At 36.0% G+C, this 17862-nt stretch overlaps 1 protein-coding gene across 1 annotated transcript; it reads left to right on the forward strand.

Moving 5' to 3' along the window:
• Positions 1-173: 173 nt before the first annotated feature.
• vps35 (VPS35 retromer complex component) lies at positions 174-16269 on the forward strand. The gene is made up of 17 exons (XM_088939236.1): positions 174-189; positions 2719-2817; positions 2900-2996; positions 3827-3950; positions 4429-4611; positions 5192-5405; positions 6862-6945; positions 7358-7467; positions 7590-7686; positions 7824-7972; positions 9503-9710; positions 11107-11262; positions 11983-12105; positions 12918-13097; positions 13478-13717; positions 14478-14621; positions 15219-16269. The coding sequence occupies exons 2-17, from the start codon at positions 2803-2805 to the stop codon at positions 15396-15398; spliced, it is 2304 nt and encodes a 767-aa protein (XP_088795362.1). The 5' UTR covers positions 174-189; positions 2719-2802; the 3' UTR covers positions 15399-16269.
• The last annotated feature ends 1593 nt before the right edge of the window (positions 16270-17862 follow it).

Genomic DNA, 17862 nt, shown 5'->3' on the forward strand with positions numbered 1-17862 from the left:
CGTATATATGACGTAATCGCCTTTGGCGGCGTAACCAGCCTTCCGATTGGTTAGACTAAAAGCCACTCAAACAGAAAGACAGATAGTGACCCGCCTTGTCTGGAGTGGGGGTAGTATGACGACCGCAAAGGGAGTATTCATGTTGAAGTGGAAATGTCCTGAATAAAACTTAATGTTTTGTCAATCGATGTACGTTTGTTACATTTATAGACTTGTTTGTAAATTAGCAATTACGTGCAGCGGATTTAAACGTTAAAGCGGTATAATGCGTATGTACAGCGTAATCAAGTTTAATAATGTCTGTTTTTCACACGATATTAACCCAATTAAGGGAAAAAACATAGATGTATATATAGGGGAATATAATGGGAATAGCTGAGGGCACTGCTTAAAGAAATGTATTTTTGTAAAAACAGCAGTGTCATGAACAATCTCAGTTTTGCAATATTTCCTTTACATTTGCAGAGCGTCTGTAATTCTGTCATCCTACGATTGGTTTACCTAACACGTCAATCGGTTCTCGATAACCAATCAGCGAGCCTTCTCACAGAGTTTCTGGTTTAGCCAATGAACACAGGTGTGTGGGAGGGAGTGAGGGGGTCACGGGGTTAGCTGGCAGAAGTCACATGATTAGGAACACTGAAAGGGGGGTTGAGTTTCCTGAAACATCCTGGTAATCATGGTAAGTGTAGATATTGTTGAAAATCTCGTTTTAACGTCTTTTGAAGTCACGAGTTAAGGTTTTATCGCATCCGAGTCATTGCATAAACCCAGCGTCCTTTTTTGCAATGCATTTAAAATAAAAGTATTTTAAAAAATCCCTTGCATGTACGGATGGGTGTTGTAAAGGCCTCGTCTCAGGCAGGCCTGTTTTTTTTTTCGTTTGCTGTCAGGAATGAAGTACATTAAGCACACTAATCTCCGCTGCCTTTAAAATTTAAAGATTTAATTAAATTACAACAGAAACTAAATTGCTGAAAACTCTTGTTATGTGATGTTTTGCAAAGGAGTTTATGTTTACATTTCATTACAAGTTTTGAAAATGAAGAACTGCAGTTCCAGGCTATGGAAAATGGGGAGGGGGGGAGAAAGTATTTGCATTTGTAATTTACAGTACTGCGGTGTATCTGCGAACTTTATATGTCCATAAATAAAGACATTTCTCTTTAAGACGTGGATTGCACACGTGGTATATAAGAAACAAACGCATTCTGTTTTTTTATTCGTTTCAGTATTCGTTGCAGTATTCATTTCAGTATTTTATTTTTATTTAAAATATGTTTCGACATGCATTAGACTTTCCATGTAAAATAAACGATCTCGGCTCCAAAGGGCTCTGAACGCAAGCACATACGTGATATTTCAGGTACTCTAGCATTTCTGTAATGTTCTATATTTTTGGGATATCAAACATTAAGACCATCACCGCGTTCACATTCACACTTGCTCATTATTTGCATACCTTGATTTGCAAGTTACTAATCATTGTCGGTTGCAGACTTCATATTTAGCTAACCTGTTTTATTTTATGTTTGTCCCAATTTCTGTTTTTAACGAAGTCCCAATTCCATACATCGAAGTGTTGCTGATAGCGTTCTGAACAGTTAATTAGTTTTCAGCTGGAATTAAAGGCTACAGCATTCGTATTTAGAGAGGATATCACAGATGGTATTAAAGCAGCCCCAGGATTAAAGAATGTCCTTTCTTAAATAAAAGCACATTCTCCATTAAATGTCTTAAGAGTTGTGTTGCTGATAACAATAAATAGTTTAATCGAATTATCACTACAAAAATGCATTTTAATTTGTATCTTCAAACGTTTGCTTCTGTCAGTGCTGGTTGATAGCTGTCAGATGATCTATCACTTTTCCTGTGTATATCCTTATTGGTGTAGTGTTATCCCAGTGGGCTAGCTGGATAATAGTACTTGGGTGTCGAATGGCTTTTGAAAGCAATACCAATGTGTTAAATATGCAGAATACTTTACAGTGAAATGTTAAAGCACGTTTAGAAAGTAATACCAATGTGTAAAATATGCAGAATATTTTACAGTGAAATGTTAAAGCTTTACTTTTATTGCACCAAGAATGAGTAGTAGGTGTAATTAATCCCATCCCATAAACAATATGTCAGAACAAAAAAAAAATATTTGGGTGGGGAAAAATGAAGATGGAACTGTTTACCTCAACATATGTGCCCTCTTCTCCCCAGTACATATCGGTATTCAATAGTTACATTTTGAAACATGCCCTCTTGAGACTTCCAAATACAGAGTTCCTGAACCAGAAATGCAGGAAGTCTATAGTAATCTGGGGTTCATAACGGATAGAGGAACACAGAAGAACCTGATGATTTTGCTTGACAGCTGCATTCTATTTCTAACCTTTTTCCTCATGTCTTAACATTTTGTTATGTATTATTTGTGTATAGTGGTTCCATTATTTGAAGATAAATTACTGGGGGTTGTGTAATGGGTTGGTAAACTGAAATAACGCATGAATCAAGTCCAGAAATGAAATGCTTATTTTCGTGAAAACCCTTGTGAACTTCTTCCCTGGTTTAAGAAATTAGATGGGTTTTCAGAAGCCAATCTGAAGAAGTGTTAGCGGAGGCTTGGCGAAGATAATTAACTTTGAAAGCTGCAGCTTGCTTTGTTGCGATTGATCGCATGTGTCCAAAGTAATTTTTCAGCCAGAGGTTGTTTGTTTATGATTTCAGCCTACCACACAGCAGTCTCCACAAGATGAGCAGGAAAAGCTTCTTGATGAAGCTATTCAGGCTGTCAAGGTTCAGTCTTTTCAGATGAAACGCTGCCTGGTAAGATGTGGTGCCATTATGTCTTTTCGTTTAAAAAATATATTGTTTTTTTCTTTTTGATAACTAATATTGCGTTTTATAGGACAAGAACAAGCTCATGGATGCTCTGAAACACGCATCCAACATGCTTGGCGAGTTACGAACCTCCATGCTGTCTCCTAAGAGTTACTATGAACTCTGTATCCTTTCATCAGCAACCTGATTTATGTTTTTCATCTTCAAAATGCACAGATCATGACTGAATTACTTGCTTTGATTAAAAATACTTTTTTAACTTTTGGAGTCCCCATAAGTTATATGATTTTTGTAAAACAGTCTACATCTTAATGTTTGAAGTGTTTGAATTAATCAGAACACTGATTTTGCATATTATTCACAAAATCATCAGGAAGCATGTTAAACGGTTTCTTGAGCTAGAAATAGCTGCTCTTCCTAACCTTCTAACAGATCTATGTCTTTCTATCTGAATACCATTGTGCATTAAAAAGGAATCTGTGTTTGATTTAAACGTAATGGGATGGAAATATTTTGTGGTTCTGAAATTCAACAAAATTACTTAAAATTGTAACCCATGTATTTTCTCAAGGAAATTATTTAAAATTTGTGGTGTTCACAATGATATTTTAAGGTTTTCTATTAATCTGTAATCTAATTGTATTGCATTTAACATTCATTCCTAAAACCGATATTCACAACTAAATGTTATAGTGCCTTTGGATTGTTTGTGGTGTTAACCATTTGATAAGGATATTATTATTTATTAGATTTGCCAAAATGCCTTAAATAGCAGATCAGGTGGATATGTTTAAACATTTGTTTTGTAATCAGCAATAATAGGGAAATTTAGAGCAGTTAACAGCTATAATTGTATACATTCTGTCTTGATGGTGTGTTAGCTGCCGGGTCGTCTGTGAAAACTTCATTTTGATGACACAGTAAATGTGATGTTAACAATTTTAATAAACTGACATTATTTATCCAGAATACTGTACCTTAACTCAGTGTGTAGACATGGCAATCTCTGATGAACTGCATTACCTGGAGGTTTACTTGACTGACGAGTTTGCTAAGGGCAGAAAGGTGGCAGATCTATATGAGCTTGTCCAATATGCAGGAAATATTATCCCCCGCCTGTGAGTTTCCAATCCCAGCAGTGTGTTTTCTTGACAACAAGTGAGATGATGAAGTTTGCGCTTTCTAAAAGAAAGTCTCAAGTGTTTCTGGTTTACCCATTCCAAATGGCTCTTTCAAACAACTTCATTTCTGTAGCACGTGTTAGGAAAATGTATCTGAAAATGTGACAGTATTATGCATTTTTGGTCTCAGTATCACATACACTGATAATTTTGAATACATTAGAACATATTTTGCAGAATATTTGAAAGATCCAAGAAATAATTAAATCAAATTAATTCAACTGTAAGTCCTCAGGGGATTAAGATTGCATTTTGTTATAAACGCTTGAGAATAAGATTTGAATTGCAGTGCTGGCCATGTTTATTAGTAACAAAATACTGCCCGTCTGCTTTTATTTTTGTTTGTATTCCCATGCATGTGTCCAGGCTGTATCACCCTGTTTGATGTTGCCTTCTTTTTCCTGCTGACTTCCAGTTACTTGCTGATCACTGTGGGTGTGGTGTATGTGAGATCATTTCCTCAGTCTCGCAAGGATATCCTGAAAGACTTGGTGGAAATGTGCAGAGGAGTACAACATCCCCTCCGAGGTCTTTTCCTTCGAAACTACCTACTCCAGTGCACAAGAAACATCTTGCCGGATGATGGGGAACAACCTGAGTAAGGCTGTTTCATCCTTCTCTTTCAAGTGGCATATTTCATTTTGTCGTATTCAGACCCCTACATCAGCCTTGTAACATTAACTTTGCCATTAGAGAGTGAAGCCAGGAGTACTATCCCTAATTTCTCATCCCTTTTCAGTTTATAATATCAGTGTGTTCAAAGAAGTAAAGTCAGTTGTAATTATTACCATGCTGTGTTGGAAGGAGAAATTGTGATGTATCCTCATTTTAAAACAGAACTTTCTGAATGACCGGCTCACTCCTTGAAAAATTCAACTAGATTTTTAGAGAAATTAATTTTAGTTTCATTGATGATTGCAGTAGGGTATATGCTTTATTTAATTTGCAGTATGAGAATGAATTTTATTTTGGGTATGGTCTACAAACCCCCTTATATGGGTTCTGAAGCTTATTACATAGTGTAATGGAAAATTTCCAAACTGTCCAAAAACATATGACTGTATTGATTACAGTGCGAGCACTCCTTATTGCTTAGATTAAAAAATGTTAGCTAAACACAGATGTGTGTTTGGAAGTCTTGGCTTGTTCCAATTTCAGTTGTTTTTTTCCCTCCCCAGAGAGGAGACGACTGGAGATATAAATGACTCGATGGACTTTGTACTCCTGAACTTTGCGGAGATGAACAAACTGTGGGTGCGAATGCAGCACCAGGGCCACAGCCGGGACCGTGAGAAGAGGGAGAGGGAGCGGCAGGAGTTGAGAATCCTTGTTGGAACCAATCTGGTTCGGCTGAGCCAGCTAGAGGGTGTCAATGTGGAAAAATACAAACAGGTACCATGGGAAGATCGGGGTCTGAAATTAATAAAGACATTTGAACCTTTTCAGTGGATTTACTCATATTTTTTAAACCTTGTTGTTTTTAGTTTTTTTATCAGCATGTTGATATGGTTTCCATGACTTGACCTTTTACCTCTGACTTCATCCCTATTGATCTGTTCCTTGTACAGGTGATTAAACGTATCATTTGATTCATGTACTTGAGGAATGCATGTGCTGTAATAAGCAGTGTTTTATTGATTTAAGTTTTTTTTAATGTAATGAGACAAGGAAACAATTTCTAAATGTATGCCTTCATTTCATTTTAAAACTGCTCATTTCAGGCATAGTATTTTATATTAAGTCTTTGGTTTACATTTGCAGTCTTTTAGGAGTTCACCAGGATTCTGTTATTTTTGTAATTAATTATTAGCCTAAATGGCTTCTTTAAAAAGCAAACATTGTACTCCTTAAGCAAAGCTTAAGAGAAGGTAATTAAAATAAATTGTAATGCTATGCAATGGGGATATAAATGATGTCTTATTAAAAATACAAAAAACAAATTAGAGAGACATTCAATATTACCATTAATTAAGGAGTGTGTACAATGATTCTGAATGGAAGCAGAGCATTACTGGGACTCATGCTCCAGAGATGAGGCTATATCAAGAGGGTAAGCCTCTTGAGGTTTAGTATGGAAACACTTTACTTCAGAGTTATTTAGAGGGAAAAAAAACAAGAAATGTCTACTTTGATATGCAAACTGTGCTTTGGCTGGGTGGTTTTCATCCTTGATTACATTTTTTAAACTTAATTGTCAGCCTGTTCAAGGACAGTTAATATTCAGGGGAACATGCAAATAATTCAGGTGCTATTTTTGCTTGCTTGAAAGGAAAAAGTATTGAAATGAATGAGCTTTACTCTCCTATGGGTGGATTACCCTTCTGCCTTTTTTAATTATCAGTTACTTTTGACCGTTAAACACACGTCCCAGCTTCTTGGTTATTAAATGTCTTCTAAGGGATTCAATGACTATTAACATCTCAGTTTAAAATTTGTATTTTTATGCAGGGGTTGCAATTATAAAAAGAAAAAAAAACACTTAAATTACATTGTTAATTAAATAGCAAAGTGGGTGAAATTGCTGAAAAAATGTTTTGACTCTTTGGAGAACTTTTACCAACTTCTGAAAATCTGTTTTTAAACACATAGTTTAATGATGCATTAATAGATTAAGATATTGTATGATGCTCAAAGAGAGATGATGAGCATGAAAATCAAATATTACTAATGTTTTTCCTTTTTTAACAGTTTTCCCTGGAACCAATCAAGCTTTAAGTACTTGTTTTATAAAACATCCGTTATTCACACCTTGTATTGGAAAATGAGTAATCCAAGTGTTCTACTAATTTTAATGTATCGCATTATGAAACATCTGTCTCAGCTGATGTCAATTGCTGTTTTTTTTCAGATTGTGCTGCCTGGGATCTTGGAGCAGGTAGTCAATTGCAGAGACGCCCTGGCTCAGGAATACCTCATGGAATGTATTATTCAGGTAATTATTAACATTGAACCTAAACACAGGCCTTCTCATAATTCCACAACCTAATTCACATAACAGAGTGCCAGGATGGACATCTGTGCATTTGAAGCTCTTGAACTTGAGATGTTTTTTTTTTATTTGACCTTTACCTGTAATTCTGCTTTATGTCTAAACCACATCACAGCTGTCACTTGTAGTGTTTTTGTCCTAAATTACTGATGCATAGTCACTAAAGCTACAAGTGTTGGTATACTTTCATTATGGTGCTTTAAAGCTTTTGTGTCCAGAGGTCTTGCATTTCAATACAGTACCTCGGAAAGCTCTCCAGAGTGTGTTGTTGAACTCCTGGAAATAATCTACTGAACACGGTCATCAGCTCTTCAGCTGCACTTTTTATGGCTGTGATATCTCTCCTTTGTTCCAGGTTTTTCCTGATGAGTTTCATTTGCAGACTCTCAACCCATTCCTGCGTGCCTGTGCTGAGCTACACCAGCATGTTAATGTCAAAAACATCATTATTGCATTGATTGACAGGTAAGACAAAGGATTTATGTCAGTTATGCAAAGCTGACCATTGTTTAAGAAAATGTCCAAGTTAATTTTCTGTTACAGCCTTGAAAAACAAGTAAATCTCTGTTTTTTGTTTTGTTTTTCAGACTTGCTTTATTTGCTCACAGAGAGGATGGCCCTGGTATTCCGGCAGATATTAAATTGTTTGATATTTTCTCACAGCAAGTAGCTACAGTTATACAGGTAAGAAGGCTTATTTAGCTATCTGGGTATCTGAAGTATATGAATGCATATTAGACTTTCTCTTTTATCCTCTTTTTTTTTTCTTTTTTGTCCATTGATTTGAACTTTCATTGAGTTTTGACCTTTCCTTTTTCCAGTCACGACAGGACATGCCTTCTGAGGATGTGGTTTCATTGCAAGTGTCCCTCATTAACTTGGCAATGAAATGTTATCCTGACCGAGTGGACTATGTTGACAAAGTTTTGGAGACAACTGTTGAGATATTTAACAAATTGAACCTTGAACAGTGAGTAAAAGGCCATAATATTTATGAATTAATTGATGATGAGGTAATGATGAGCTCCTTAATAGTACACTACTGTATAAAAGTCTTACAGTACAAGTTTTAGACTCATTTTTATGTTATGATCATCAACAAATTATTTAAAGCTTTTATCTACTAGTTTATCTACTGTTGTTAACAGCTTAGTTTCGGGGAGCAAAAACCAGACTGGTCGTTTAGTGATCTTTTAGTTCACAATAATGTTTACACATTATTTCATGAACACCCACAATTATCAAACTAGATGTTTCCCAGTTCTTATATACATCTACAATATTAGCCTCATGTACTGTCTGGTTGAATACCCTTCATGAATATGTTTATTGATGCACTTCCTTCTGCAGTGGAGTCACTTCAAAGCACAGTTTGCTCTTAAGTGGTTTCTAGAGACTGACAAAAATGTAAAAAAATAGCAGTTCTTCATTAAAGCTGTTTTTTGAAAGCATGGTTTTTATTTTTACAGTAGACATGTCATAACAGAATATGCAGGCAACCTGAGTTGGATTATTACAAGAAAGCACTGATCTGCTGACCTAAAAAAAATCATCTGATTCATTTCCCAACATAGTTTTCTCTCCTCAAAATAGAAAACAAGTAACATCTTTTAATAGGTGCTATTCTGTTCTGTATTCACATTGCTGGTAATCTGCTATAACATCGTTGCAAGATGGGTGCTTCATCACCCATGTTATTTCTCACTGAATCTTTAGATCTGGGGCAAAGAATAGTTAAATGTTTGTGCAAGTGCTAGATCAATTGAAGAAGTTCCTAGTAAGAAGACAGGCTATATTTGGGTGATAGAACTGCTAATTGTGTTTTATATTTTAATGCTTTAGTGTTTTGATATATTAGTAGACATTATTATTTAAAATATTTGTAATATTCACATCCTTTATGCCTGTAGTCTGCTAGATTTTTAAATTCCTGTATAAATCTGAATTTATAAACAGAGGTTTTACAGGCTGGAATCTGGAATTGTTTTTTTTTCTTATTTTGCCGTTTTTCCTACTTTTGTTTGAATGTCTTTTTTTGTAAATTTGATTCTCTAAGCTCAGAGAGACAAAATATATGGGGTGGTGTGTTAGGGTTTCAGAACTGTGCGCACTCAGTAGACAGGCATGACGCAATAGTTATGTTTCCAGTTTTCACCTACTGGCAAAAATATGTAGTCAGAATGATAATTATTTAAAAATATTACTGGTGATATTTGTTTCTGTGATTTTTCAGGAAACCAGTTTTAGATTGTTAGGTTTTTAGTTGGAGATGGAAAAAAAAACGGGGGTATTTTGTTTTTGGTGCACAAAAGCTTCTAAAAGGTCCAGGCTGTGCAAATTACTGCTTTAAAATGTGCTGATGGAATATTTACTCTTCAGCACGATTCTGCACATTGACCAGCTGTGGAGCACTGCATCATCCACAGATAATATATGGCATTTTATGGTCCCAAGGAATTGTAAGGGTCTAAACAGATTTTTTTTTTCCTCTCTGTTAAAGTATCGCCACCAGCAGTGCAGTATCAAAAGAACTGACAAGGCTTTTAAAGATTCCAGTTGACACCTACAACAACATTCTGACAGTACTAAAGCTAAAACACTTCCATCCAGTGTTTGAGTACTTTGATTACGAGTCGAGGAAGAGCATGAGTTGCTACATCCTAAGTAATACCCTGGATTACAGCACTGAGATTGTCTTGCAGGAACAGGTAGGGTTTGTTTTTAGTACAGTTACATTTTTTAAAACAGTGCGTCTAGCTTGTGCTGAGATGGCTCTGCTGAAGTTTCTTTGTGTATCATTCTTACAAGCTGAATATTTCTGTTTTGCATAATTACTGCCTTTTTGGGTGCTTGACTAACATGCCTGGTTTTCATTGAAGTCCTCTGAGCTATTATGAAATTGAGTATGATGATCATTTTTGTGATTATAGCATTAAACAAAGATTTTTTAATATGAAGAGGTAAATATAACAAGACGCTAATCACTTTTAGTGGCAAAAACCCAGTGTAGTTATCATCAGAAAAATGGCAGTTGTGGCAGATTGATTACATTTTATTGAACAGACATGACAGTTTAATTGTGCTGATTATCATTTGTCATCAGCAAGGTTGATCAGAAGGGAGGTGCCGTGAAAGTTGGGGGCCAGTAGCAGGTGTGGCCACCTTTGCGAGTGTTTCCAGCTCATGCTTTGCATAGGTTGCAAATGAAATAGAAACCTGAAACCACGTCTGTCTTCTAGCTCTACATTTAAGTTTTTGCCAGGCCCAGCTGTGTCATGGGAATGTTTCCAGACTAGCTATAGGCCTAGGTCTGAAACAGTTTCAGTTTGTCTCTGCTTCTAGGTAATCATGGTAAACTAGGTAGTTATTATAGAAACTTTTTACACGCTTGTACCATTAACTAAACCAATATAGATTTTAGTATAAAGTAAATAGAACAATTTTCTGCCAAAATAAAGCTATTTTTACAAATAGGTTTCATATTCACATCATGTGAACCCTGTTCCATTTTATGAAAAATGTGCTCAATTTTCCAAAATGTAGTCATACAGGTGGAGGCTTAGGTAAGCAAATTGTGTTGGGAATAAAAGGGTATTTTCTGATTTATTCCTGGGAAGGGATTTAGAAGATTTTCTGCATAGACCTAGTTATTGATTCACAGTCCTATTAGTGCCATTGGAAGATGAGTAACCTACAGTTAGCCCTGCTGTGAAAATCAACTTGATGGCAGGTGATGACCTTCAAGTGCTTTTAGTGCTGGTATTGGATGATCTGTTTGTGCAAGTCAGGCCAGCTGCCTTCTGCTTTTCTGTTGATTTATTATTCCTTGACAGTATTAGGACGTTTAAAATTCATGGGACATAAAACTTATCCGCATTTTGAGTTGTTTGCAGTAATTGAGCTTAAACTTGAAGCTCATCTTCCAGAACAGTTGGAGTATGTTAATTGAAGTTATGTATTCATTGTCTGGTGTATAATGTTGTATAAATATATGATCGATTGAAATATACTTATTTTTGGAGCTGCTATCTTATAGCTTTCTAACCACAGCATAATATAACAAACTTGAGTTGAATATTTCTGTGTTCATTTTTAACATGGTAGGTGGATGACATCCTGAACCTGGTCTCGACACTGATCCAGGACCAGCCAGACCAGCCTGCTGAGGACCCTGATCCTGAGGATTTTGGCGAGGAGCAGAGCCTTGTGGGAAGGTTTATTCATCTTCTGCACTCTGAGGACCCAGACCAGCAATATTTGGTATTCAGCCTTAAATTATCAGCTCTGACAGTTAAATATTACTGAAATAGGTGACAGAAGAACTTGGCATCTCACGTTTCCAGTGAGCTAAGAATCTAGTTTGTGATTGCTGAAGGACAATCACTTCATGCTGAGTAAAGATTTTTGTTTTGTTTGTCGCCACTGTAGTCAGAGAAATTTCCACATTTCCTTCAGTCCCTTTTTTATCAATCTATTTAATAGAAGCTGAATTGACTTGTTTTTTGTGTACACCATGGGAAGCTTTTCCTTAATTAAATTATGAGTAGAGAGACCTATGGAAAGGAGGGTAATGCAATGTTTATGGATAGCAGGTTTTAAATTGACTGCTGTTATAATTAAATTGGACCATCATATTTGAACTTGTTACAGCAAACATGGCTGGCCTGTTGCCTTTGATATTTCATCCTCAAATAAAATAAAAAACTGTCTTGAAGTATTATTTAATGTAGGAGACATTTCAGCAAACTCGGAGAATGTTTACATGGCATAATGAATTATAAGGTATCGGAAAAGACTTGGATTTCTATACACAAACACTTTTATGTCCGGGATTTTTTTATTTTACAGATTTATAACCTCGAGTCATCTAAGAGTGTCCACAATGTATGATTTCCCAAATAAGTCATTTTAACTTTGTTAGAATGTTTTTAATTTTAATGTGGGCAGTTCTCATGAGGTTGTTGTTTTCATCTCGTTCAGATTTTAAACACAGCCAGGAAACACTTTGGTGCTGGAGGGAATCAGAGGATTCGCTTCACACTACCCCCTTTGGTATTTGCAGCTTATCAGTTGGCTTTCCGTTACAAAGAGAACTCCAAAGTGGTGGGTGTTACAGGCTTTGTTTTTTTATAAGATCTCAATGGGTCTGTAGCACTTGAGGTTCAACATTTGACTGTCTTGTTACACTCTGCATGGAATGTACATTTTATTATTTTGTTTCTTTTGGAGAAATTCCTTTTGATCTTTGTGTTTTTGGATTATTTTACTGTTCTAGTACTCTGGTTTTTTTCAATATTTCTATAATCACTTTTAGAAAGGTCTTTGAGTGGATTTTCGTCCCAGCCTATTCTATATTTTTCTTCTTCTCTGTATCATTTATTTGTGGTGATACTAATACATGCAATATAATTATAATAATAATAGTTAATAAGGTCATAATAAATCAGACTTAATATAAATAAGTGCATAGGCAGCAGATAAAAGCCAATGCTGTTCAGAAATTAAGGGTTGAGGGAAAAATATGTATAGTCCTTGTGAGGTTTTTAGTTTAATTAATAGGAATGTGTGCATGTGTGCAGGGTGCCTGTCTTTTTTAGTATGATAATCTATTGCCTTCAGTTGTTCATAATGGATGTAAACACATTCTCTCTGATAGAAAAAAACACTGCTCCCCATTTGTATTCATTTTTTTTCATTCTCTCTCTCTTTGAAGCTTCTAACTTTTTTTGTGCAGGATGCTATCACCATCACCATTGATAAATGCTTTCAAATACCTTGATATGCAGATATAAAAATACATGAACATTGTAATTTTTAAGTAATGTAATTTTGACCCCCCCCTCCCTATGAAATAAGATAGAGTGAAGAGGGAGTAGATGGGTTGTCTGTTCATTTTTGTTATTTGTTCCACTCAGGATGACAAGTGGGAGAAGAAGTGTCAGAAGATTTTTTCCTTCGCCCACCAGACCATCAGTGCACTGATCAAGGCTGAGCTGGCTGAACTGCCCCTTCGGCTGTTCTTACAGGGGGCGCTGGCAGCCGGGGAAATTGGCTTTGAGAACCATGAAACTGTGGCATACGAGTTCATGTCACAGGTAAACCTGAAGGGCAAGCACAACATGCTTAATTCATGTTATTTCTGGCGGTGATACGGAATTCAACACTGAGCCGGGCTACGTTTAACCTTCCCAGTAAAGAAATCTTCCACACCATCTATGCTAAAAGTTTCACATCAGTATGGGTGCTCTCAAAATGCATTAAGATGGGTAAATGCTTTTACCCATCTGGATATAATGTATATATAAAATAATAATTTTATTTTGTATTAGTATTACCTTTTTTTGTATAATTGTAAATGCTAATTGCACTGAATCGGGAATCATCAGAAATCGGAAAAGTGTGGAAAACGTTAGATTAGTGTGAATTAATCCAAGAAAGCAGAGATGTAATATTGGAACATATTAATGTTTTTCAGGCCTTTTCCCTTTACGAGGATGAAATCAGTGATTCTAAGGCACAGCTAGCAGCAATCACTTTAATAATTGGAACATTTGAAAGGATGAAATGTTTCAGTGAAGAGAATCATGAACCTTTGAGGACACAGTGTGCACTGGCAGCTTCCAAACTCCTGAAGAAACCAGACCAATGTCGCGCTGTCAGCATCTGTGCACATCTCTTCTGGTCTGGCAGAAACACAGATAAGAATGGAGAAGAGGTATGTGATTAATTGTTTGCTTTTATGCACCATATGAATATTATTTAGTTTTATGTGGAAACAAGTAAAATTAAAGAGTATGTGATACATCAGTACTTCATACACACAGCCTTCGGTGGCTGAAAGCCAAGCTGATGGGTATAGAATACACAATGTTTTTTTTTTGTCATTCGTGCTTTTTTATATTCAGCTTCTCTGCGATGTGTAGCACATTATGTGATCTTTAATATAGTGTAATATTTTAGTAAAAGCAAAGATTTCTTGCTTTTAGTTTTTGAAGTACACAACTTAGGATTCTTTCAAAATTTTTTTCAGTAACATTTCTTAAAGCTGTGAAAAATGCTAATTATAAATAATAAGGAATAATACTTTTTTTTTTAATTTGACTAGCACTGCTTTGAATGATTTGAGTGCTGTTCGAATTCTCATGGCCCATGAAATTCAGAGTACTGAAGGACAGGAAAAAGTGTAAAAAGGTGTCTTAACAAAAGCATGGAGACATCTTAATTCTATAAAGGCAAAGAGGGCATAGTTGCTGGACTTTCCACTTGATTCCATCCCTCTAAATATATGTTTAATTATTTGGATAGATATTGGTCTGATGTATCCTTTAGTATATTTTGCAGTCTCACCAGCTAACAAGAACCAACAAATAACATTTCAGTGGTTCTTAAGAAAGATTTCATGCCAATTATTTAAATAAAGTAACCATGTTTATGAGTATATATATATTTATGTATTAAACATCATTGGTTTTCAGATTCATGATGGGAAGAGAGTAATGGAGTGCTTGAAGAAGGCCCTAAAGATAGCCAATCAGTGCATGGACCCATCATTGCAGGTCCAGCTCTTTATCGAAATCCTAAACAGATACATCTTTTTCTTCGAAAAAGAAAATGATGCGGTAAGACTTGCATATTTTATTTATTATTTTCTTATGGGATATTAAAAATATTAGTTTTTTTCCCCAATGCTGTGATTTTGCCGCTTTGATAACTTACTCTTTAAGGAACAGGGACAAACATTTAATCGGAGCAAAGCTGTCGTACAGAGTTTTTTGTTCTGTGCAGTTGTTTATCTTGGTATGTAATTAATAAGGAGTTTGGTCTTGATCTTTTTGTTTTGTAATAGACTGGGAATGTTGATAATAGATCTTAGACTGATTGATCTTTACCCAACAGAAACCCCTACTGGCACCTATTTATGTCATTAGGAAAGTAGCAGTTGATCTTAACCATGTGCTACTGGGGAAAGTGCATTGTAAAACACATGCAGTGGAGTATTTTGTTGTCATCTATGGTGTGTCAACAAGTTCTATTAAATAAAATGATCTTAGGTTTGTTCCATTTTGTAGAAAATAAATCATACAAAGATGGGTGATGTTTTGTGTTGAGTCTAATTAAATAATGGTCTATATGCAGTCATCTTTGAATAAGGAACTTAAGAAAATGTGGTCAACAAAAATAGTGCAAATATATGTTATCTGACACGGATTTTTCAGGTCACTGTGCAAGTCCTCAACCAACTCATCCAGAAGATAAGAGAAGATCTTCCAAACCTAGAGGCAAGCGAGGAAACGGAGCAAATTAACAAACACTTTCACAACACACTGGAGCATTTGCGCCTGCGGAAAGAGTCTCCTGAAGCTGATGGACCAAATTATGAAGGTCTTGTTCTGTAGAGGGCACAGTGCACTAATTATTCCATCCAGTGGCTAAATTCCTCCCCTTACCTGCCCCATTTTTTTTTTGTTTGGTTTTCTTTATTTTGATCTACTACATTTTAGTGTTAGATTTTTGTAGAGAGTGCCTTTAAAAGGTGTAAGGAACACAAGGCTTCCATTGTACTTTGGCCTAGCACTTCTCTCGCATTTCTCCATTTACCGTTAAAACTGCAGGTTGAAACCAGTGCCCCCCTGCTGCTCCCCACCCCAATCCTCATTAGGGCAAACTAATTGCAGAATATTCTGGTTTCATGTATTTAGCGAGATTCACTGATTCACAGGTTTGCCTGTGATGTTCACCCCAGTTTGTGGAAGGTTAACATTCTAATCTAATGACTTCATTTGTGTTATGTATTCTTGCTTCTGTATGTCTTATTTGTCCTGTATTGTTGTGTTCCAAAGTGGCAGCAGATGCACATTTTAGTGTTACTTTGTGGAACAGCGACAACTGCAGAATTTAAATGTTCTTGGGACAACTTTTTCTTGGGATTCTCATTGCATTCTTCACTTAAAGCAGACAAGTATGTTGTCCAGGTTAAAGTACATTAATGCATGTATGTATGGAAACGCAAAAAAGAGAACAGATTTGTGCTATAAGACCTATGTATGGTGCATATGTTATAAGAGTGAATATACAAGCTAGACATTCGTCACAACATGTTATGGTCAACTTTGATCCAAGAAACAAAATATGAATGTTTTTGTTTGAGTTTATTTTCAATCTGGATTTTTCTTCTATAATGTATGTATAACCTTGTTGTAAATCAGTAAAAATACATCATCGATATCACATTATTTGCACAATTAAACAATAAATTACAATTAACCATACTATTGAACAGCAAGTCATCCTGCTGAATTTTATTTCTCACTTTGTATTATTTAGAACCAATTATTGCTAAAAGTTGTATACTTCCAGAATTACAAAGGACTCACAGTATTTTCAGTTAACTGTTATCCTGACTAATTTTGGTGAAGTACTAATTCAGTCATAATGTTTTATGATTACATAATGATATATGAAAAGGTGTAATGTGTACAATATCTACAACATTAGTAAGAAATTAAGTCAAATTTTGTGGCTCTTTTAAGTTGGACTACGATGGTCCTCTGCATAAACATTCTTTTAAGTGATTCACTAGATTCATTCACTATCCCATGCAGTCAAGGATGAAGCCAAAGGTGACTCAGAAGGCCAAAATGGCATTCCATATTCTTTGGCTCTCTGACAGGTTGAGCAGGTGTTTTCCCTGGAGATATCGGACTGTTTACTATACAGCCCAGTCATGTTGAGTGCACTTCTGTGCTCACGTTTAGCTTCCTCATGTGACATCTTGGTGTTTCAAGGTTGTGGGCACCTCTTCAGATATTCATCACCGATCTGGTACAGTCAGGTAATCTCCCAGGATTATACTGAGCATCAAAAGAAACATGTCTCACAACAAATTCTAAGTAATTTAAAACTAACAAATAACTACTATCAGGAAGATGATAGTAAATGAATGATGTTTTTCTTGACATCTTATTAAATAGACATCAATGGATAAATTAATTTTGTATATAAACATTTGTCACCAACAGGGAATCTGCAGTGCTGTCTCAGGCTATTAGCATGTGTGGTTGCTAATGGAAGCAACACAAGTTGTATTGCAAGCTGTAAAGCTTTGCATCACTTTGCAAATACAGTCTCGTGAAAGTCTGTCCCATTTATTTTGCAGAGCCTGAACAAAAATGTACAGTACCTATTCATTGTACTAGATGCACAGTAGATGTTCTAGTAGGACGTGTGTTTTCCTACTAGAATGTTGTATGCTTGATTGAGCAAGGAGGTACTAGAACTTGATTATTGTAGTTCCTAACAAACAGGTAGTCATCAATCACTACAAGTGAAGATCTGTAGCAATTAGACATCTACCTGTTGACTGATTTGTCATACAAGTTAACATATCTTTCAGCACATCTGTGCTGTGCTTGCTGCTGTCCACCAGGGTGATCTACACACATTCTTGATTCCTCACAAACGAGAGGACTTTGAGCAACTGCTGGCTAGAATTCACCTGAAGTGTTACTCACACCACCTCATTCTCTTGTGTCAGTGAACACTGGAGAGCACTGAGCCCCTGTGTGGTCATCTGGCCTGCGAAAGATGACTGTTTAGTTGCCTTTAAAGTGATGTGTGGGTTGTTGCAATGTGGTGTTTGTGATACAGTGGAACTGGCAGTGTGAAAACAGTCCCAAAGATGGTGCATGGTAATATGTCAATCTTAGTGACATGTTGTGAGTCACACTGTCCCAGATTGAGGTATGTTAATGATGTCTGTAGTGTCCTACTATCTTAGAAGTTGCTAGCTACAAAACCCACTGAGCATCACTCTGGATCTTCCTATACTGTATTACATGGCGCGGTGTTGTGATTCATGGT

The sequence above is a fragment of the Atractosteus spatula genome, chromosome 21, assembly GCF_055471065.1.
Source record: "Atractosteus spatula isolate fAtrSpa1 chromosome 21, fAtrSpa1.hap1, whole genome shotgun sequence".
Classification (NCBI taxonomy): domain Eukaryota; kingdom Metazoa; phylum Chordata; class Actinopteri; order Semionotiformes; family Lepisosteidae; genus Atractosteus; species Atractosteus spatula.

Coding starts and splice junctions, on each gene's coding strand:
- vps35 (XM_088939236.1), top strand. Junction 2,997..3,826: donor TAAGAGTTACTATGAACTCT/GTATCCTTTCAT, acceptor CTCAGTGTGTAG/ACATGGCAATCTCTGATGAA. Junction 13,098..13,477: donor CATACGAGTTCATGTCACAG/GTAAACCTGAAG, acceptor AATGTTTTTCAG/GCCTTTTCCCTTTACGAGGA.